The sequence below is a fragment of the Carex rostrata genome, chromosome 8 (genome assembly GCF_964058835.1).
Source record: "Carex rostrata chromosome 8, lpCarRost1.2, whole genome shotgun sequence".
Taxonomy (NCBI): domain Eukaryota; kingdom Viridiplantae; phylum Streptophyta; class Magnoliopsida; order Poales; family Cyperaceae; genus Carex; species Carex rostrata.
Window position 1 is genome coordinate 8,637,906 of NC_135925.1, and position 24,761 is coordinate 8,662,666.

Sequence of the window (24,761 nt, forward strand, 5' to 3'; positions counted from 1 at the left end):
ATGCGATGTGAGTTTGTCTCCCGAGTCCTGATTAGTTAGTGGGTTTCGGGTCTGGGTTGATTGGATTGGTCGAAACAGATGGGCAAATGGGTCCCACAAAATAGGCCGAGTTACATCACATGGCTGGTTGTTGGTCACTTTCCTATAGGAAAAGTGGTTACTGGTTAGTATATCCATTGAAATATTCTTAATTAGTGTTTAAATTTAATGCGTTAACCTGGGTTATTTTCACTTATTGGTTTGATCAACTGTGCAATGTTCTTTGTTGTTTATAATCCTGGATAGCAGGGTAATATGAATTAAGAATTTTGTGTTGGATTACAACTTGTTTTTCTTTTTACTTTTTTGCTGTTTGGAGATTCAATTGTCCCATCCCATGTGAAAATCAGATGGGCTGATTAGCCTGAAAATTACGATAATGGGCCATGTTTACACTGCGTGGTCATGTTTGATGGTGGGAACCGAATCTCGGAAATTTTTGTCCCTAAAGTTACTATTGGTGGGTCCGAGATGAGCTCCAGATCAAATATTTAAATTTTAAAAGTGATTCCGGCCCCACCCTGCAGTGGCTCTAGGGGCAGGTGATCTCGTGGAATTAAGTTATTTTGAATTAAATTTCTTACTCCAAACACATATAGATTAAAATAATTACGATTAGTTGGAGTTTGATAGAGTAAGCTCATAAAGAAAGAGAAAATTGTAACGTAATGTTACTATAACTGTGAGATCTACAGATGAAGTAAATTACTTCATCTAGAAAAATGAAGTAACTTACTCCGAATTAACTCAAATATTACTCCATCTTAACCCGTGTAATTAGCTTAATTCTAAATCACCCCATACTTGTTAGGTCCCATACTTGTTAGGTTTAGGTCAAAATATTGAGCCAATTAAATTAGGGAGCACCTAGCTATCCCCTTGTAACAATTCCTCATTTATCCCCCAGTCATTAACTACTTAAATAATTACTAACTATCTAGGGGAACCACTTACTATTTGGGGACCATCTAATATTTGAAAGATTTTATAACTGGCGCGCGCAAGTATTCATCTACATCAAGTATTCATACCTAAGATATCAAGTATTAAAAAAAAAACTGGACACGTTTTTAGAGGTGGTTTTTTTTTCTCCGTTCAATGTAATCAATATTTCTAACGATCGGTGAGAAATTTTGCAAATCTAAAACCACGAATGTTTTCTACATAATTTTATCTTTCAAATGACATACTTTCGAGTTATCCATTGCACACGTATTCATCCTCATTGTGCAAGTGCAAATATTAAAACTTAGAATAATTATATTAGTCCCCCCTATTCTATCCCCGCACCATCCCCGCATATCCTAATTAGATATTAACTGTCATAACTGACTGACGGTCCCCCCCCCCTCCATTAACTAACTGACTGACCCCGCGATATACCGTATCCAACTTTCCTATTTTAAATTCAAAATTTCTGTTCTCCCCGCAATATCCTTTTTTGAAGCTCTGTCCATCTTGAGGTAATTTTTGTTATTTGTGCATTACTAGATCTATAAATTTGTCATTATCTTTTTGTTATTTTTTGATGTGCACATAGATTAATACTTGATTGATATTCAGTAAATACTTTATTCAGATGCAATTAGTAGTACATAAATTCATATTTTTTGATGTGCACATAGATTAATACTTGATAGATATTTAGTAAATACTTTATTCAGATGTAATTAGCAGTACATAAATTCATATTAATATGTCTTTAATCAGCTTTCCTTTTAATATTCTAATATCATGTACATGTACATTTTATTGAATGGGTATTAATACTTGACAGGGTTAGATATAATACAATAAAGTTATTTGTTAACACATATGTATATATCAGAAAATTACCAGTTAACACAATAAAGAATTTCTCATTCTCTCACATCTTTCAATTCAATAATAAGTGGTTGCCAATTCCAAAAATTTATATTTTTAGAACTATATATGTTTGTTCTAACTAATATTTTATGTATAACTTGAACTTTTTATGACATGTAGTATTTTTAATACGATATTTTAGAAGTATTTATGTTTGTATCTTAAAGTATTTATATTTGTATTTTAAAAAATTTATTGTGACATTTTACTGTGATTGTGTCAGTTATTGTCCCATCAGTTTTTTTGTTTTTACATCAAAAAAAGTATTAATTTATGTTTCAAAAGTATTTGTTTGTATCCTATTTTAGTATTTATTTTAAATAAAAAACGACACCTTACTGTATATATATATATATTTCTGTATATATATATTATAATGTTTATTACTTACGTCCAGTGTCATTCAATCATTTCTGTCAAATGACTTGTTGGCAATTCCAACAAACTCATTTTTCAAATTTTTTTACCTAATATGTATCACTTGTCCAATCAGTTTTCGTTTTTGTCATATCAGTTTTAATTTATGGTCTCAAAAGTATTTATTTGGATGTCATTTAGTATTTATCTTGAAGGAATAATTGCCTTTAGTATTTATTTGAGTTGTTAATTATTTTCAAGTATTATACTTTGTAGTTATTATATCCATAACAGTATTTTTGATTCTGGGCAGCCAAGTTTTGGAATATCCGGTCCATAAAGTTTCGGCCCACGTTGTATAATTTTACATTTGTAACGCCGCAATTTTCGGTTCATAATATCTGTCCATAAGTATTGCTATATTCGGTCAATAATTTGCGGGGACGATATTTGGAATTTAATGAAAAATTTGCGGGGATGGTTAAATGACGTTTCGGGCTTACGGAAATATAGTTCATTGAGTGGAGGTTAATACTTCCAAATGATGGGTAAATACCTTAAGGATTCATGATAAATATTCAGATATTTGTTAATTATTGTTAGTGGTCCCCAACAGTTAAATGCGGGGTTAATTGCGGGGTTAATTATCACCGTCCTAAAACTTAACACATCACTCATCCATCTTTTACACATTTTTAAAGATGATTTTTTTCTCCGTTAAATATAACCAATATTTCTGACGATTTGTGAGGAATTTTACAAATTTAAAATCACGAATGTTTTCTACACAATTTTATCTTTCAAATGAGATACATGATGACATACTTTCGAGTTATCCGTTGCACAAGTATTCATATCTTGTCACGCAAATATTCATACATAATATGTCACACCCCAAACCAGAAATTCTGGATTAGGGTGTGATCAACCTCGCCTCGTGCTTAATTAATCATTAAGCACGCAAGGCTAATCATAAATAATAAATCAAACAGCAGCGGAAGCAAAATAATATAAATATCAAGCATCAGTCACATAACAAATAAATAAACATACACATACATAACATATAATCCGATCCATCTCGGATCCAAATAACACCATATATAGAAGGGGATACATGATCTATTGAGCCCGTATATAACACAGGAATTACGGGACTCGTAAACCTAATCAAAAGCCTAACCCTAACTAAGTCAAGTGGTGTGGCCCTCAGGGACAGCTCCTGACATCTCCTGCTGTGGACCGCCAGAACCTGTACCTAAAACCCACGAAATAACTTGTGGGTGAGCGACGAATCGCCCAGTATGTGACCCAGAATTATCCCCTCAGGGATCCTCTACGGTCAAAGCACTTTTATTTATACAATTAAAAATATGCACATGTGTGAACCTATATTAATATCTAATAGAATTGATAATACTTTTGAAATATGCCATGATGCGATTATTCTATTATGCCAACATGCGGAATAACCCAAAATAAAAATCAAGGTGTAATATCAGATATAAATCAAGTCGGAATCCAGTACTCCTTGCACTGTGTGCCCAAAATACAATAACAATAATAATAATATGGATAAAGTAAATCACCCCGTGCCGTGCCAATAGGATCATAAGATCCAGCAATATAATCCAAGGACTGTGATCAGAGTGCAATGATACACGTTGCCTAGTGACATCGCGCATTGCTCCACAAGAACAGCACACTAGCCGATGGTTATATCAAAATTCGGTGTGTCATCTCACCTAGACGATTCATAAGCCAAACATATCCAATGGGAGAAATCATACAATGCAAGTCATAGAAATATCATAACCAGTGCCACAGAACTCGAGATCGGAACTGTGCACTCACTCTGCCACGGAACTCGAGATCAGAACCGTGCAGACCAAATCCGCCATGGAACTCGAGATCGGAACCATGCGGTAGCGTAAAACAGACCTACACAGAACTCGAGATCAGAACTGTGCAGTCTCAAGTAATAAAAATGCCACCACGGAACTCGAGATCGGAACCGTGGTGGGGTAACCCGTTCTAGGCATGTAGCTCCTAATGTAGGCATGGGAAGCATCCCGAATCGTCCGTGCCACAGAACTCAAGATCGGAACTGCTCACGAAGAATAAAAATAAAATGATCGAAAAAGGGTATATATATCAAAGTGTATATATATAGTATAATCCTAATGGCCATCCGGGAATCAAGTGACGCCTCGGCTCAGTGGCTATCGGGTCGTCCCATGCCAAGTGACACAAGACGGAACAAAGTCACTCGGCCCTGCTTAGCTCTCACCAATGCATGCATATGCACGTAAAATAATAATATAGTCTTCTACGAGAAGAAGACAACTAATAACCTAATATTCTAATAAGATATATATATATATATATATAATATTATTTAATTGCTCTAATATTAAAATACAGTAAATTCAGATTTTTCAGGGTTTATACAATTCTACCTACAGTGCAGAAAGGATAAACATGCTCTAAAGTTTTAATGCAACTACTTAAAAATAAAGTGCGAATGTCAAGTCAGATGGAACGACTGGTAAGAGTACGCCCACGAAAGAAAATAATTCAGATATCCCACACCTGAGGGAGCTGGAGTCTCTGTCGCTAAAAATCAGCGTGCTCCGCGTATGCTCCGAACTGCGGGTCAATCTGATCGGCCCACAGGTCAGACTCGTACGGAGTTGACTGATCTGTGATCACGTAATTTAAACTAATTAAAATCTACGCAAATTTTATTCTAACCCTCATCCCAGTTAATGTGCAAGTTAAATTCTCGATTATTTTGATTTTATAAAAATTACTGATTCAGTCAGTCTGACTGAACTGGTTAATCAGATATTAATTATTTACTTTGATCTAAATTAATCTAATTTTAATCTACATTAAATTATAGTTTTTAATAATTTAATTTGAAGATATATTGCTTGTAAAATTTCAAATGTCGAAATATTCGCAAAATAATTATTTGTGAGTTACGGTATTTTTAAACGTGTTCTAACTACTTATTTAGTTTACTTTATTTTGAATTAGCTCTCATTTCCGTAACCGATCGAATGCGATTCTTTTCGAAAGTAAATTTAGTATTAAATTCAACTAATGCTATTATTTTAATATAATATGTAGTTTGTATAATTATTACTAAACTAATATTTGATTCTAATATATTTTAGTTATTTTATAATTTAGATACAAAATTTGTTTTATAAAAATTTAGAAGGAGATGGTTATCTAATTTACGTGTTTCCTAATTAATTCTACGTCGAGCAATTCGTTATTTTATAGCTAGTCTAATCCTACGCATAATTTGTCGTTTCGAATCCAAGTCAAATAAATATTTTTCATTCTTAATTAATTGTCCTTTATTAATTAGCCACGAGTTTAGTACAAGTTCGAAAATGTTTTAAATTAAAAACTTATTATGAAACTTCTATTCTATTTTAAATGTGTTGGGGTGTTTTAGTGTAGTTAATCAATTTTATTTTAATAATATCATTATAAGTCAAATAATATTCATATACTGCATGGTGTTATAAGGAAAATAATATTTAGTTGAGCTTATACACATGTATTCTAAAGTGATATTCCTGTACATAATCTCTCCTCCTTATTAAGGAGCTTAATATCTAGATCCTGTAAGGGTCCTGATTTACTATTTTTTTTTGTTGATTGAATCTGAGCCATCTAAACAAATAATCTGCCTTCTTTTGATTAAATACATCATTTGTCTGTGTAGAAGTCTAAATTTAGTTGAAATTGGACCCGCCACATGTATAGCCACACATCTTGCCGCAAATTTTTTTGTTCTGCACCGTTGGATCTGAATCAAAAGTCGTGCAGATTGAATCTCAGATGTACAATTTTTTTCGCTGTGACGCTTGTTGCCCATCCCCCTCTCCCAATCCCTCTCCCCGATCTCTTCTTTCCAAAGAAAAAGAATGAGAAAAAAAAATCTATTCGCCTCAGCCATCTCCGCCATCTCTCTCGATCTCTCACCTGACCCGCGCCGAGAACGAGAAAAAGAAACTTAATCACGTCAGCCATCTCCGCCATCTCTCTCGCTCCCTCACCTGACCTGCACCGAGCCATCTCTCAACTTCCTTCACTGACTGCACTGCGACTCCAGCGACTCCTCCGGCGAATCATCTCGGAGGTGCCACCACAAGCACTCGCTCAATAAGAGTTAATTTTGATCACGTTGACCATCAGCAGGTCTATTGTCTCGAATTGCTAATTTTTATGCGGTCTTAAAATTGGATTTGTTTGGGATGGTATGTCTTAAAAATTATGATATTACCGGCTATGGAATCAATTAATGGGATAATTACCTATGAAAATAACTGACAGTTATTTTCTTAATTATTTCCATTAGTTCATAAACACAACAAATGGATGAACTGTTTCTCAATTGCAAGAAACAATCCGAGCGATTGAAAACTGTGGGAAATTTAGCAGAGGCACAGAGGAGGCAAATTCACTGCCTAGATTGAATGGAGAAGCTCAGGACGGGTTCGCTTCACTTCGATCAATGCAGTTCAGGCTCGATTTGCTCGTGCAACAGCTGCCGACCATGGAGGAGGTACAGTCTGGTCAACCTTTGGTGGAAATTTGGAAGGAATAGTATCACAAGTATGGGCTTTATTTCGCTACTTGTTTTTTCTTCGTAAAGTTTCATCTGGTAAAAGCTGGTTGACGTGAATTAACTAGCCCTGGTGCCGCCCAATCCAACCTGACGTGTGTATATATATACGTTAAACATATTGAGTTTTGAATGACTGTAGGTTGCATATGGGGTTGAGAAATGCTAACTTCCAGGCCAAGGCAAATATCAAGAAAGCAGCTGAACAAGAGGTAATTAACTGTTATTTTCAAATATATGAGGCTTTTTATAGTTCAACCTTAAATTTAGTTGTACGCCTCTGTACAAAACATCCTCATGTCATTTAAATGGTTTGATGTCCTTGGAAATTCTTTTAATTTCTGATCATGTATAGAGAGAGCTTCTTTTGGGAGGTTATATTAACAACAACCTTATTATACAACCACGATAAACGGCTCTCTGGTTAACAAAAAAAAAATGGTTCTGTGGGTATGTTAATTATGATTTAGGTAGGCCATTTGTCAAACTTGGTACACTTTTAAAACTGATTTTTCATCCATCAAATAATTTTTGAAATTAACAGTCTTTCTTAATTGGCATTTGACTGGTTATCAAACAATCCCCACATAACACCAGATCCGATACACGATCATTATGAATGCAGAACACGCCTTGATATAATTAATTGTTACTGTAGCAACTTTACCCACTGAATCCTATATCAATACCACCAAATAGCAACTTTGCTTATTGTGCTGTGGTCAGAGTAAATGTCTGGTTCTGGCTAAGCAATTTATCAAATTATTACCCAATTGCCCCAAATTAGTTATTATTCCTGTTATTTGGATCTGCTACCTGTAGTTAAGACTTGATGCTCAAATTTTAATATATGTTTTCAAGAACAATTAATCTACTTTTTCATATTTTATTTCTTCATTTAACAAAAAAAAAATAATCTATTTGATTAGGTGTGGGTATTGCATAAAGCAGAAACTGTCTTGATTGCTAAGGTTAGCTCTTTCTCTAATTTTAATTATTTTTATTAACTTTAAATTGTGAGGTAACAACATCAGCATTTGCAATAGTAAAAATTTATGTTAGTATTAGTGTTTTGCTTAGTAAATTAAGTGTTGTTCATGAATTATAAGCACTGGTAGAGACTGTTACCCATCTCTTTTATGTCATGGTATGCTGTTTTGTTTTTTTTCAAGGTCATTTCTGTAATTTTCCAGCATTCTGCACAATTCTGCATTATTCTGCAACATTCCAGGGACTTTTTTGTAAATTTCCAGTATTCTATACATCTCTGGGTGAATTTTGGTAAATAACAGGGTTTGTAGTGCAAAATTTTGGGTCTGACAGTATTCAAGGACTGAACTGTTACAGAAAATAAATTTGTTTTAGAAAATAGGTCCTGGATAGGGACCTTTTTTTTATCCTGGCAAGAAGCAATCAAGTCATAGACTTAATAAGTTATTTGAGTCGAGATTGCACATCGTTCCAACTCTTTTTACTATCTTATTTATTTTTAATCTGTTGACAAATTAGTTTTGCCCTGAATTCAACAGCAGTTTTATTGTTCTTTAGTGCACTAAAGTCAAAATATACCATTATGAATGAACTTAATTTGTAAAATACCATGAATATGGGATCTTACAAGGCAATGAATAGATATAGATGAACTTGATTTCATTCTTGTGAGCCTACTGCCATGAATAAGATAAGTAATAATGACAAGGGCCATATTGCATTTTTGCATATTTAAAACTTGACAAGACCTGGGCCTTTTGTTCTCTTTGAATTTTAACTTGAATTTATGTTCTCCTTTGATTTTTTTTGTAAATAAAACACTTAACCAAAACCCTAAAAAAAGTGTTGGTCTTTAGATAGATACTAAACATGGTTCCTGACCTCAATACCTATCCCATGACATGGTACCAGTCATACATAAATAATTAAATATAGAACTAAAGAAAAAGTCAAGATGCTTTTGCTGGTACAACATACCCCTCAAAAACAACAAAAGGAAATAAATATGGTAAACCTAGCTACATGACACCAAATATGGTAAATATTTTTTTTGTTATAATGTAATATTAGTCAGAGGTTAAAAAACTGAATAAAATCTTATACATTCTACATATCTAATGTAGTCCAAACTGAAGCCGCGGCTCTCAGAAAAAATAAGAACAAAAAATAATATATTTTTTTCTTTCGTAGGTCCTGCTTCCTCTATGTGAAATCAACAAGACAAGGTAAAATAGAGATGAAGTAAAGTGAGACCAAAGGCATCCCCAAATTATTTCATTTCTCATCTTTTATTTCTACTGTTTATATAATAAATCAAACAAAATTTATCATCATTATAGTCTCTTGCATCACATAATCAAAAGAAGTAGGCCAACACAAGGGAAAAGCACCCACTTGGTGCCAGTAAAATCAGAGCCAAAGACTGTTATTACTATATTTATAATTTATGTAATAATTCTGCTTGCAACTTATTTTCCCACAGGAAGAACAACAAAGGTGTGTAGTCTACTACGAATCGCTTGCAAAATGTTTTGTAATATCTTTTTATTTTTAAGTGGAGTAAAATGTCTTTTTATTAGTCGTCGTTTTTTTATTGTTATTTATTATTTAGATTTCTGATTTTTTTTTATTTCATTTAAATATATATTTTTGTAATTCAGTGTGAATGTCAAATAAAAATATTTTTTTATATTGTATTCAATCTTATTATGTCCCTGTTGCAACGCACGGGTACGATACTAGTTTAATCTTACGTTTCTATTATCACCTACGGTTTTATATGTCTTTGGAATATATATATATATATATATAGAGTGTGGCTAATATGCATTCGGTTGCATATGGACCGAAGTGCTTACGGTCCAAATTTGATTTTTCAAAATCCAAACGGTCGATCTGAACCGTTCATCTTGTTCTCCATATTAATATGTGCTTGGAGACCAAATTTTATATTTTTCTGATTTTTTTTACTATTTATTAAGTATTTTACAAAATTGTTGATCCAACGGTAGCTTAACAAAACAGTAAAATCAGCAGCTACCATTGAATCAACAATTTTGTAAAATACTTAATAAATAGTAAAAAAATTCAAAAAAATATAAAATTTGGTCTCCAAGCACATATTAATATGGAGAACAAGATGAACGGTTCAGATCGACCGTTTGAATTTTGAAAAATCAAATTTGGACCGTAAGCACTTCGGTCCATATGCAACCGAATGCATATTAGCCACTCTCTCTCTCTATATATATATATATGGAGTAAGGCTATTGTACTTTGCAAAGTAAAAGGCTCTCTGTGCTTTGCATTTTAGACCATTGGATATGCTTCAAAACCTGTGCAGATCAATCTGATCTGATTTGAATTATTTCGCTGAAAATGACTGAAACGTCTGTCCATTAACTGGACCGTCCAGTAGATTGAACCCCCCAAACCCCGACCCCCCCTCTCTCTCACGTGTATTCCCCATGGCCCCTTTGCAATCCAGTGAGGTAAAACGTGAACCCTGAATCGGCCTCGTTCTCCCGCTGCTCTCCTTCCCAAGCCAAACCTAAATCGACCTCGTCCCGCTCCTCTTCTTTCTCGGCGCGCACCGTATCGCCGCACCAGTACTAAAACCCTAACCCCACCTCCCCCCCACTCCTCTACTAAATCGCGACCCCAGCCACCTCGCGTCCTAGCTCTACTTCTCCAGCTGTCCTCCGAAGCGTAAACGTACTCCTTTTTGTAAGAACTTTTTTTTTTCATCTTGTGTGTGAGATTATTTCTTGTTAGTGCTCTTAGCTTAGTTTGTTTTTTTCTTCTTAAGAATTTGTTGTTTTTAGTTTTACGATTGTCACAGGAGGTTGTTGTAAGATGGATCTTGTTTCATGTCAGAGGGGGTTTGTTGTCAGCAGGAGCTCCTTCTCCTCAGATGGGGCTGAATTGGAGTTGAAATTGTCACTATTACTTTCAGACTTGTATCGTTGTCATCTTTGTTGTCATTTGCTAAGGAAATTGGTTATGAACCCATACTTGCAATTGGTTTTGGACCCTCATTTCAATTTCGTCTCTTCTTTTCTACAATTACAAAATAAGATAATATTGCAAAATTAGTTGATTAAATCAATATTTTGACACTAATTTTACAATCTCGAAGCATATTATAGTCAATTGAGTGAACTAATTTTACCCTAATTTTGCAATCTCGAAGCATATTACTGTGAACTAAATTTACCCTAAACCATAATTTTTTTATACGGTGAACCAATTGAACTAATTTCTACAGTGAAGTAAACCACTTAAGCTACTAAGCTATTTATTAACTCAGGCTTCAGATAGAGAAAGCGAGCAAATAACTAACCTCTCTATTATGTTGCACGATATAAGTGTTATGGTTGTTATGGGCAACATCTGCAAAAATAAAGTAAAATCAAATCTGGCAAAGAGCAATTTCAGAAAAAGTTGTACCCCCTTTTAACACTATTAACAATACATGCTCCATTCATTTCTACTTTGATCAAATATATAGTAGATAAAGTCAAGAACTTGCCACTCACAATGTGAATTTTTAAAGTCTTTAGTATATCTACTTTTATGCCACTTTCAATTTAACTTTAAAGTTAATGGCTAGAATTTCACAAGAAGTATCTAACAAATAACTAACTTCATCAAATGATCTCATTTAAGAGGAATATACTATTGAGCAGGAAAGCTCATAACTTCTAACAAAAGTATGACCCATACTGAATTTCATGAAAACTAAAATTTGATCCATACATAGTTTCATAAATTTTAGGAAATACTTATGCTTGAGAAGGGGTTAAGTTTAATCAGGTTGCCGCTAAATAGAAGGACCAATTTGATACTTACAAGATTTAAAATATATATCCAAACCAAAGAAAACCAAATATTTGGACGGGAGATTCGTCTAGAGAAATCAAAATCGCTAGATTTAAAACATAAATAAAATTTTGCAAAAAATGGCTACCTACAAAGCTGAAGTTGTAGAGAAAGGAGAAAAGGCTACCTGTAGAGAGAGCTTCGTCTAGAGAAAGGAGAGAGGTTTCCGACCGCTGTCGCTGGAGAGTGGCGGCTGTCGCTGGAGATGGTGGCGCCGAGGGGGAGGAGTGGGAGAGGCTTTTCCCGGTGCGATTTAGGTTTGAAAGGGGCCATGGGGAATACACGTGAGAGAGAGGGGGGTCGGGGTTTGGGGGGTTCAATCTACTGGACGGTCCAGTTAATGGACAGACGTTTCAGTCATTTTCAGCGAAATAATTCAAATCAGATCAGATTGATCTGCACAGGGTTTGAAGCATATCCAATGGTCTAAAATGCAAAGCACAGAGAGCCTTTTACTTTGCAAAGTACAATAGCCTTACTCGTATATATATGTGTATATATATAGAGAGAGAGAGATGGGCTATGGTGCATTGCAATGCATGAACCCTCTTATGCATTGCACTATAAATCATGGATTTAAAGTCCAAACGACCGATCCGAACCGTTCATCTTGTTCTTCATATTAATATGTGCTTGGGGACCAAATTTTACATTTTTTGAAATTTTTTTTACTATTTATTAAGCAATTTTGAAAGTCGCTGATCTGATGGTCCAGAAAATTTTACTGTTTTTTATTGTTCACAGCAAAACAGCAATTTTCAAAAATGCTTAATAAATATTAAAAAAATTCCAAAAAAATGTAAAATTTGGTCTCCAAGCACATTTCAATATGGATTAAACATCTAACGGTTCGGATCGGTCGTTTGGACTTTAAATCCGTGATTATAGTGCAATGCATAAGGGGGTTTATGCATTGCAATGCACCATAGCCCATCTATATATATATATATATATATATATATATGTGTGTGTGTGTGTATGTATGTATGTATATTAATACATTAACGCATTATCATACTTTAAATAATAAAACTACTTCTAACTAATAGTATCCTTTCTAATTAATTAATTTGTTATTATTAATTAATAACTCATAAAATTATGTCTTGAATTAAAACTTTATAATGCAACTTTTATATAACTACGGATTGAGTGTTTTTAATTTTATAATATTTCTTTCATTATAATTCAACTTAAAACAAAAATCAAATTCAGATTTCTAAAATAAATTTCTATTTGTGTTCATTTTCGGGTCTGATCAAAGAACTCAAATCCATATCATAATTGTCATAAAAAAAATTTCAGAATTTGGCCCAGGAAGGTTTAGAGCCCAAATTAGATTAAAAATCAAAGGCCCATTTCTAATTTATTAAATTCGGCCGAACCCAATTTCCCATGGGTGTGTATTTTGCACAATTAACCCTCAAATTAATTTATTTACGATTTGGTCTCTGTCAAGTCAAGGTCTGGTACACATACAAAACCAGCACAGTACCAATGGTATCATTGGGCCAGTACCAACTGGTACCAGCATCTCCTACACAACTACAAGCCACTGGCCAGTAAAACAGAACAGACCAAGCCAAGCAACAGACCCAGCAAAACAGAACAGGGCAAACAAGCAACAAAACGGCTCAGAACAGCCGCAGGGAGTGTACCAGTATCGGTACAATCAAGAACACCCAAACCAGGGGGTACAAAGCCGTACCAGAAAACACAGGAAGAGCCGGTACAAGACCAGAATAGAGCACATACATCACAACACCAAATTCAAAGGTGTACCGGCTTGCATTGTTTCGTTGGTCGGCCGGGAAAATCAACAACCCGAGCCGGCGTCTACTACGCAAAAATCAAACGAGGCAACAAGATCAAGGTGCTTACTTACCGGTCAACTAGAATCACAGAGGGCTTTATCAAAAGCGGCCGGTACCAAGAATCCACGGTCCTCGCCCTTCAGCCGGCAAAATCGAGCAACGGAATCAAGTCAACAAGCCCCCAAAATCAACGGCAAGCACCTCAGAAAGTCACACGAGCACTCAATCACTCTCACAAGAAACCCCAAAATCTAGGGTTTCGGAACTCACAGAAATCAGAGGGAACGAGCAAGAATAGAGACAAAGGGGAAAAAATCAAGCAAGCCTCAGCACATGAGAGTGAAAACAGGAGTGCTCAAGAGAGAGAGTAAGAGATGTATAAATACCCGGAAAGGAAGGAAATCCACACCATACCAGTACCGTACTGAGCAGGTGGTGAGGCCATCTCGCCTCACCTGTTCTCTGACAACCGAGTTCTCTAACAACCGAAGGGACAAGGCGATGACCAAGGAATGAACGAAAATTGGGCGGGGATCTCCGCAGTGGGGCCGTGGTTCAGTGGAGGAAGGGAGGGGATCTAGTGTGTGGTAACGGGAGGGAAACAGAGGGGGGGTTTGGCGTGGGATTCACGCACAGAGAGAGAGAAGAGAGGAAATAGAGGGGTTATTAAATTGGGCTGCTTTAAGATCCGTGTTAGATTTAATCTGATGGTCCCAACAATTCAGCATTTAGTTAAGAACTCCTTTAGTTGTTTTCCTTGAGTTATAAATTCCTAATTTCAAATCGAAGGCTCATAAAATTTACGTAATGCCGTACAAATTATTTTCAAGTGTTTATAATTCGAATAAATCGATATTAGATAGTATATATGTGTATATATAAAAATATCAAATCAAATCCTTATAATTCTCAAATAAACGAAATTGGTAACCTTTATATAATTTATCTCGTACGAAAATTTTGTATAATTATTCTCCTAATTAGAACTCAATATAACTATTTATTTACATGAATTAATTTGATTTGATTTATTTTCTTTCTTAGTTTCATTATTATAACGAATCTTCGATTTACCAATTTACCGGATGTTTACAATTTATTTATAGTGCCATATTTTATTTTATGTTTTAACCCACTAAATTTTAATGTACATAATTTCATGATTCATTTATATTTCGAAATTTTTAGATTCATTTTAATCGGTCAGAAAATTTTCTGAACGATCGTTAAGTTAATTAAAAAAATATATATTTTATTTAAGCGAAATGATCGATTTTGCAATTTAATCATGTTTAAAATTTCTGAATATAACATAATATATTAAGTATTCATTCATACACATTGAAGTATTCATTCTAAGACATCAAGTATTCATTCACACACCTCTATTTTTTTTCAAAAAAAAATTTATATCATTTCTTAGTACACAGTGGCTTAATTCATCATTAATAAAGTTTTGTTCTTTGCAAATAACTCTCTACTTTATGAGGAAAAAGAACATAGACATGAAAGGGATTAATTGCATCCACATATACAAAAATATTTTGATACGGTCGACAGTGGTGGATTTGACTCAGCAGAGGCGTGCTCAAGTATTCATTCATACATGTTGAAGTATTCATCCCGGCAGAGGCGTGCTTGATTGAGATGGAGTGACGGATGATATCCGGCAGAACGTCCGTTGGAGCGAGAACTGCAGGCATAGATAGGAAAAATAGAGGCGGGGTGGAGGTATGAGAGGGGGGGAGCTTATCGTATTTACTATTTCGAGGTTGGAGAGGGTGGGAGGTGGGAGAGGGGGAGAGCTTATCGATGGAAAAATGGAGGCGGAGGTGGAGGCAAAGGTAGGAGAGGGAGGTACAAGCGGAGATGGGAGAGGCGGAGGCAGAGGTGGGAGAGGGAGGTACAGGCGAAGGTGGGAGAGAAAGGCGGAGGCATAGGTGGGAGAGGGAGGCAGAGGTGGAGGTGGGAAAGGGAGGTGGGAGGTGGGAGAAGAAGATGGAGGTAGAAAAGGAAGAGAGAAATAGGAAAGAAATAAAGATTGTTAAAAATGATAGTTATAGTTAAAATAGAAAGTTAGTTAGTTGAGGGGTGAATGGGGGATGGATAGGTGGAGATATTATAATTACCCATTAAATTAACTCTACTTCAAAGGGGTGCGAACAGATCAGTTACGGATAGAATAATGTTAAAATTTATCTATAATCTTATTTAATTTCGAATACGTATACAAATTCGACATTAAATAAATAACGATATAGATAGTTATTCAAATGATACATGTATATATTGGATATTAAATGGATATAAATTCGGATACGGATAAAATTCTAATATATAATTTTAATATTGTGACAAAATTAATCTTTTATTTAATAAATTATCTTTTTATTAGAAAATAAAAATTGACGTAGATCTGTTTATAAATCTAATGAAAATGAATGCATTATAATTAGCTTACAAATCTTCATTTTTTGTCTGTATCAAATGAATTTAAAAATTTATGAATTTTGTATGTAAACACATAACTTGTGAAATAGATCTGTTTCAATGATTTGAATATGTTATTTGAAGTCTATTAAATAGGTTTTCGAGACAATAGCACATAACATCTTATACTATCGATAGCACGCCAACCAAACTAAAAAAAATACATATTATAATTTGAGTACTATATTTTTTTTGTTATTTTGGTTAATCAAAAATTTGAGATTCAAATCAAATTATCTGGCACATTGCTTAATGTTAATCAAATATTTATGAGGATTCAAATCAAATTATTGGATTATAAAAGAACAAATATTTGTTCTAATGGCAAAAACAATACTCTTTGTATGAGAAGTCGTATGTTTGAAATTCAGATAGAAAAAATTCTTATAAATATTAAATAGTTAGGTAGCATGTTTGAATAGATAAAATTTTTTTTATGAATATTAAATAGTTAAGTAGCTTGACCGTCTTGAAAAAATACTGAATTATAAATATCATTGACTCTCCTACACTCCCACTCGTAAAGGTTTAAAAAATGAAAAGAAAATAAAGTGAAGAATAATCCGCACGGCGCATTAGCCAGCTCATTTCACAATTCCTTCCGATAATGCAAAATTTTAGATATTCTCATTTTTGTATTCTTCAACTTCAATACATGAATAAACTCTAAACCGATTTAGTAACTCTACTGCCCTACAGCTTGTTTCCCTAATTACACAAACTAGCGAAACCTTGCGGTTCAGCCAGAGCAGAACATTTAACTTGCCAAATAAATACCTTTGCTTTCACAGAACATTGAAAAAATAAAAAAGAATAATTTAATACAATATGTAAACTATATAACTTCCGGTGTATCTACGGTTGCTGCTTCTTGAAGAAGGGCTTCTGACAGACCAGTAGCTTCTCATCAGTACTGGTATCAAGTTCTACAACACGTGCATCCCATTTCAATTTTGTGCCTACCAATCGGCCCAACTCAATAAGAGATGCAGTGTCACGAACTATTATCCACCCCTGCATCACATCAAAAGGCGAAGCCTTAAATTGCAAAATTGAATGTCATATTTGCTAAACATTATTATAAATATTATTATCTGTAATCTTGACAATTTCGCATATACTCCTGCAGAATCTCAAGATGTAACCTACAAGGCTATAACCGTACAAAAGCAGAAATATCATACTACAAAAAAACATGGAAATATCACTATTACCAGTACAAAGCAATAACAAAATTCGTATCCAAGATCCCACTCCCTCACTGCATTATCGTGCATCTTTATGCAGAGTCAAGAAAAGAAAGGTAGATAGCATTTTTGAAAAATTAGGACAGAAAGGATGCATTCATTGTTTTGTATGTTTTAGAGGGTATAGAGGCATTTTTCTTTCTAGCAAGGGTAAATAGCCTGACTCTCTTGAGTCTGAGGCTTTGTAGGGGTATAATAAAACTTCTCTTTAATGTACCTCAGGGCGTAAGATGCGATCAACTTCTAGGAATATGTCAAGTATAGAGCACTTCCCTTTCCTGTGCTTCTCAAGAGAAAGCAAACCCTCAGCATGCACCATGTCGTATGTTCTTGGATAGGATGGAAATGCTTCACACCTACAAAATTGCATTAACTTCACTATTAGTGTTTTATTACACAAATAAAAAAAAATTCCAGTCTGATTCTTTAATTAAGAATATAATTCAAGGGAAAAAGAAATGGTATACCAATCATGCTGAAGACCAATGAAGCCACGATCAAAGATGAGGGGTAAGTAGTTGGGACTGGACGTGGGAACAACGTTCATGACCCAAACAGATTTACCTGCATCCAATAAGGCTGCATTGAACCCACCAAACCTGGAATTCATGTCAAGCACATTTCTCAGCATGTTGAATGGTGGTTGCGGGTCCTCGTCACCAGGTCTCTTTGGGTGATCTGAGAAGATGAGAGGGGAGAGGAGAGTCCAGTAATTTCTGACTACTAAATTCCAATTAGATGAATCTTCCATAAAATCCTCCAGACGCACTCCTTTAGATATAAATGGAAAGTTATTAACATTTTGACAGCATTACCTTTTCCTTAATGATGATTGAAGGTTCGGTTTGCTTATCTTGAGAAATGTTGGATCTTCGATAGTGTTAAAAATATGTATGGTTTATTGTGCAAATAAAGTAAAATTGGTACACATAACAGTAAAAAAGCTACACAGTAAAATATTAGGTGTAACTTGTAACAAACTGGCCCAATGATTATCACTACTTTATTGATTTGCAGGTGTAAGCCTTTACCATGTACATTGAGTTCAGTACAGTTAGGTCTAGATTGCAGAGGCCATGGCGTTCGGGACTCAATTGGGACCCACCGTTGACTCCTTGTACCAGCTATGCATGGATTAAGAGGTTGGTAATATGGTGCTTCGATATCATGGTTCCTGCCGCATATTTGGGGGCTCTTTTTCCTGAAGAAATATTACCAAACAGGACTAAGAGGTGAAATTACTAAAACAAAGGTTCTGGACAATAAAGTTGTAGAAGTTATATAATATATTGATCTTGCCAACTTTTTAATTTAATATTTGCTATATAATCAATTCACTCAAAATTTGAATTAATATTTGGGATAAATTAATAGTTAACTATTTCATCAACTATTTTATTACCCTAATCAATGGAGAGTAGAATGCTCAAATAAGTGCAGATGTTTATTTGCAGGTTGCAATATTTTTGGGTCATTAGAAATTAAAACCCATCCATAAAACAAAATTTAAGTTCTTTCCTTTAAAAAAAATAATGACTGTGGTGTCCTGATTTGTAATTTTGATGCAACAAACTCTCTTTCATACACATATAAACTTAAAACTCCTCAGGAAAAATCCTTTGTTTGATCTAAACTTAATTTAAATATAGAGAAAAGGGGCATATTGCTAGTATAGGCAAAGGTATGAGCACTTGTGGAATATACTTTCCTAACAGACTTGGGTCAGGTATAATTTCCAAATATCTAAAACTGGTAGGATTCCAATTGCAAATCTTCAAAACTTTTTGGTCTTATCCTAAAAATATAGCAAAAAAAAATTTCTGTTGCAAACAAAATCCATTGACGAGGCCTGTACAATTAGATCTTACTTCGAGCTGTAACACTTTTTGTTGCTCGTCTTCTTCCAAACAACGGTATCCTCTTGTTGAGACAACAACTCCCAGCAGATGCTTTCAGTAAAATCTTTTATAGCTAACCATTTTTTCTGATTCTCTTTCTCACGCAGCAATCTGTGTGTGTTCAAGGGAGATGTCCAGACAAAGTACCCTCCTGGCCTCAAAAGCCTGTCTACCTCCACCAAAAAAATTCCATCTGAAATAACATATAATATTGTAGAGGTAATTTGTTATACAGCTTGTAAATATTTCAGAATTAAGAATCATGCATGCCCCCTACTATACAATAAAAATATATTAACTAGCCATCTCTCTCTATTTTTTCTAAGATATGTGCAAACTACCTATCTTCCTTACTACTATTTCCACAAATTGCAAGACTTCAGTTTGAGTAATTGACAGAAATCAGGAGAGGTACATGATACTTCTCATGTTTTAGAGGGGCACACTAAACATATTTGCTTTGGATGAGACATACAATAATTTGATCTGTAGGGGTAAATGGTGCAATCCATATTAATGATTTTTTTTTTAACTTTTAGTAACCCAATTTACAATGTCAGCTCATTATGAGATTATTATTGTTGTTTCCTTTGTTCTCTATTGTCCTCTCTGTCTAATCTTGGAAAAAGTGCCAACAACTTGGTAGTGCACTATTACCAACAGCTCAAACTAATTAGGTTTTAATCCACTTCTTAAGCATTAATAACAGTGTGTCCCTACAAAAAAGCAGCAGCTTGTCATGCATAACTGCAAACTATACCACATGCTGCCCCCAGTGAAACACAAACAGTATCCTACATTCCTCTTTTCTCCTACATTCTTGAAACTCCAAAACACCCTTTTTAGTATAATGATAATCCTTCTCCTAATTTCAATTACCATTTTTGTCCCATTGGACCTCACATCTAGCACAGTGGATCATGTCAAATGAAAGGTATGGGTAAGGAAGCTGGGTTTTGGTGAAAGAGCTGATCATGGCAGGCATGCCTCTCTCTAGGGTTAGTTGCACTTGGCTCCCTGATCCCTCATAATCTGCGATGCACATTGTCAGCACCTGTCTCGAAAACAAATGGGCTCCAAAGCTGCCAAATCCACAACCTATGTCAAGCACAGTGCGTACCTGAGCCAAAGGAACAACATAAATCATCCAAAATTCAAAACTTTCAGGACTTTAATTTCATTTATACGAGGGATTTTAGTAATGCTCAGTGCTGTTATGGTAGCAGTATCGACTTGTAACTGATTGAAATATAAAATTTTGGTTCATTAATGATGTTGGGTTTAAAAATAGACAAGGATTCATAATCTAGCCAAAACCAATTAAAAACATTTAGTGGATATAAAAGGCTGGTACCAAACAGGTCATGTCCAGTACTGGTAAAGCACAAGTATGATATTCATGTGTCCATGCAATATGAACATTTGAGTTGTGATAATATAATAGGCTAAACTGAGCTCCAATTAGGGGCATACACAGAAAGTACATGGAACACACGAGTAGCAGAAATGCTAAAACCATAACTGTATCCAAATTTCAGTAAGAGGATATGGATTGGATATCGATATTAGCAGATTATTAATAATTTACAGATTAAATAATACAAAATTGTTAAAAAACCTTCATATAATATTTAATATTCATAATTGATAACAAGTATATACAACATGAGAAGTTGTTCAACTCCACAGAAAAAAAATAGGAGTTCAAGTAGGCAGATGGAAATTAGGATAATTTGGATATCTGCATCTTTTTAAGGGAACATAAATTATTTACATCCCTATCCATCATTTTTACATCACCTAATTATTATTTGTATCCATATCCACATATATACAAATAAATTAATTTGTTTACAGATAATTATGCAGATAAAGACATGAATTGAACAGAACATTCTGTTTACACCTGCAACTTGAGGAATATTAAACATTAAGAAGAAGGGTGGGCTAAGTCTTGCCCCAAACAAGATGGGCCTAGTTACTGCTGAAGAATTAAGAGGAATCGAAGACGACAACATAGACTCGTACATTCCACTGATTGACTAGGACGCGATATGACGTGCAAAGAGAGGAGACAATAATTCATTAGGATTGGGATCCACATTGCTTGAGTTGGCCAATCACAGCCTTTCAGTCATTTTTACCGATTTAATTAAGTTACTGTTTGTACTTTCTTTCTTGGCCTGTATATGTAGCTAATCATGTATAAATGATTATCCACAGTAATTTAAATTAAATTAGTGTTTGTAGTTTCTTTCTTCGACCGGTAAAGAGTTGATCACCTATATATGCTCTAATCATGTAAAAATGATTATGCGAAGTAATTTTTAAAACAAATCTATCCTATCCATTCTCTTTCCTATCCTTTTCTCTCTTTCTTTATTCCTCTCTCAATTTCCATTCTCAGTCTCAATTTACCAAACCAAACCTGGAATTATTGCAAAATTCTCACAAACTAAAGAAAATTAGCAAGTACGCCTCATTCTTTCCCAGAAACTAATGTAAAAAATGCAAGAAATTTAGGAATTAACATATGTAGTAAGTTAAACAAACAATTTTACTAACCCCAGCCTCGTTAAAATTAGACTCATTTCTCAGCCCAATCATCTCTGCAATCTGATGTGAGTAATCCTCTACACCATCAACCATTAGTGAATCTGAGCGAAAAGAGATCTGCTCTTCTTCAACCATCATCCTACAAAACAAAACCTGTTTACACAACAACCCAATATGTGCAAGCTACACCAAAATTGCAGTATTTGAACAAAAGAAACACCCAAGATTTCTCATGTCACAACCTGGTCGAGACAATTTCAAGGTTATGTGGATAATTCAGCCGTTAGCTCGATAGTATGAAATAAGATTATTCAAATATAAGTTAGACAAATTGGCCCCTCCTATTTTCCTTAGGGAGCAATGTAATCCAATTAGCTTTAGGACTTCTGGGTCCATAAGTAAGTGGTATTAATTATTAATTTTGAAAACTAATAGCAGGACTAATCTGGATGAATGTTAGGTACAGATACCTTGTTAGTTAGGTTTATACTTTTTTTGTTTTTCCTAAATGAGCTATAAGTTTCTTAAAATGTTTTAAATGGAAACCGATAGCACTCTAACACTCTTCGTAACTAAAAACAAAGAAAAGAAAGAATGTCAAATCAGCAGCAGTTTTAGAATAATGGGCCCTTCGTTTTAATGTTTGCATAAACCTTACAAGGCTTTGAGTAGCTTGACTGATTCAACTTGAAATTACAAATGTAGTAATGCAATTTTTCTATTGGTTTGACCATTAATTTAACAATTGGCTACTCTTGCGGCAACTACTACATGCAGGTAAGGATTAAATGTATATTGAAAATACAGTTAAATGTTAATTAGGAATTGCAAACAAATTTCTATGCTATTTACTTGCCTCTTAGTTAAGCTACCAGATGAAAACTCTTGCCCGGTGATCTTCACATTCTCCTTCCAGATAAAATCCTTCCCGCTCGGCCACCTCAGCGGGATCCTATAATTGCGGGGTGGTAGAATCAAACAATTAACTGCAGAGTCTCTCGAGCATGCTCTTTCTTGTTGAAAATTTACCTCTGTATCAATCAAATCAGCACTCTCTGATATGTTATAATAACAAGGGACGTAATTTTCTGACTGAGGCGCACAAAATTCTACTTCCTTGGATTTTGAAATGCCTAGAGAAGGCTCGCCGAAATCCAACAGATCTGCAATAAGCTGCTCTTGTAGCCGACGGTAGCCATGGTAGGTGGTTACCTTCGAAGAGGTAGAGATGGAGATAGCCCAGGAGAGAGAACTGGCAAGGGCTATTATCATAATTACAGCAATGCCCAGCTTGAAAAGAAAAATGGCGAAATCTTTGCGCATTTTTCTGATCCCAGCAATGCTTGATAGCTCGTGCCCGAATCCATTGTCTTGAACTTTGCCTTTCTCGTCCACCGGGTCAAACGGGCCAAGCCCACTACTACTTAAGCTGCCACTGCTGGATCGGCCACCTCCAGAAAAGCCACGGTACAGGGGTCTTGACATTGGTTTGGAAGAGGATTGATCAAGGATCAGTCTTTAGCCACTATTAGGAAAATAGAAAAGAGATTTGAGTAATTACTGGCAGCTGAATTGTACTATTAGCTGTCTGATGAAGAAATTGGTAAAACAGATTGCTTTTGGTGGAGCTCACCAAAGCACGAATCAATGTAAAAGGTTGGAATTGGGAAGAACAAATCAACTGAAGCGAAGATGGCACAGATATGAATTCGACTGAAAAGGAGAGAAACCAACAAAAATGACCACTTCCGTCTTACAGCTTCCTTTCGCTTGATATTTCTCTCATTACCTGAAAACACTGCCGACAGAGATTAAAACAAAGAGGCGAGATCTGACTGTGTTATTCGAGTCTCTCCCGAGCACACTTCGCCTCCGGTTACAAATGGATCCGACGCGGTGCAATAATTAAAAGGAGAGTTCGCTACCCACTGGAACTCTACTAGTGTGAACTAAGAGTGTGCTGTTATTAATTACTTTTTCTTTTCTTTTTTAACGAAGAAGAGAGCGTGACAGTTATTTATATACCAGGTCATGTCTACGACTCTACGGCATAGGTAAATATATAAAAGAAAATACGATGAAATAGAGAAATTACTAATTTACTATTTTCCCGTGGGAGTAGATCTACGGAACTGGGCCAGGTACTGCCATTGACGTCCTCTGTTATCTCAGATACACTGAAACCTAAACAGAACATCTTTCGTGTGGCGGGTTACTGGGCTCCCAATTCAGACGCAACTTCAGCGATATCCGACCACCACAGCCCATTATAAGTCGGAACAGGCCCCAGATGGTTTGCATTTCATTTAATAATATGCACCGGCCTATTATGCTCGGCCTATCTAAGATATTCGCGTCGAATGCTTGCGGCATAAAATGAGTTTTTATTCAGCGGGATTGGCGAGAGAATTTATGTTTTGCTTCGATAAGATACAGATTCGATTGATCATTTCGCCATCGAATTCGCCGGAATTGGGGGAGGTAGTCATGTCGCCGTTGTTTTGTATGGCAACTTCGGTGCAGTCATTCATATAACAGACTGTACACTTGCTGTATTGGGGTCGTAGATTTCGAATTCGCATCCTCTAAGATATCTCGTATTTGCGTGACTTTTTGGAAAATTTCAACAGTTCAAATACATACACGAATCTCAAAGCTCAAGCAAAATTGTCCTTGCGCTATCCCCTAATAGGAACCGGACACGTCGGTCACGCAAAATATGAGATATCTCGGGGGATACGCACTCTTAGGACATGTTCGGCTGTTAGGCGGGAACGGAAATAGACTTGGGTTCGGATCCAATTTGAATGGGCGAAATACTGTGCACATGGAAAGAAAAAATTCACTTAGGCCCTGTTCGTCCGCATTACTATTTTCGTGGGAAAAAAAAAATTCAGTTCAACTGATTTTTATTTTTTCCACAGAAACAGTATTTTTCAGTTCAATTCCTGTGCCCATGCCCATTCCCAATTAG

The 24,761-nt window shown here is 35.1% G+C and overlaps 1 protein-coding gene and 1 long non-coding RNA gene across 2 annotated transcripts; one reads left to right on the forward strand and one right to left on the reverse strand.

The window, feature by feature from the left end:
* The first annotated feature begins 6,672 nt into the window (after positions 1-6,672).
* Positions 6,673-7,286, forward strand: LOC144558803 (uncharacterized). Its single transcript, XR_013512995.1, has 3 exons — positions 6,673-6,900; positions 7,053-7,122; positions 7,266-7,286. It is a non-coding gene; the product is annotated as an uncharacterized LOC144558803 (long non-coding RNA).
* Positions 7,287-16,688: 9,402 nt separating this feature from the next.
* Positions 16,689-23,758, reverse strand: TSD2 (S-adenosyl-L-methionine-dependent methyltransferases superfamily protein). Its single transcript, XM_078306874.1, has 8 exons — positions 22,644-23,758; positions 21,797-21,926; positions 20,111-20,351; positions 19,202-19,424; positions 18,365-18,534; positions 17,801-18,104; positions 17,551-17,689; positions 16,689-17,100 (listed from the first exon to the last, which is right to left on the reverse strand). The coding sequence occupies exons 1-8, from the start codon at positions 23,270-23,272 to the stop codon at positions 16,942-16,944; spliced, it is 1,995 nt and encodes a 664-aa protein (XP_078163000.1). The 5' UTR covers positions 23,273-23,758; the 3' UTR covers positions 16,689-16,941.
* Between the last annotated feature and the right edge of the window lie 1,003 nt (positions 23,759-24,761).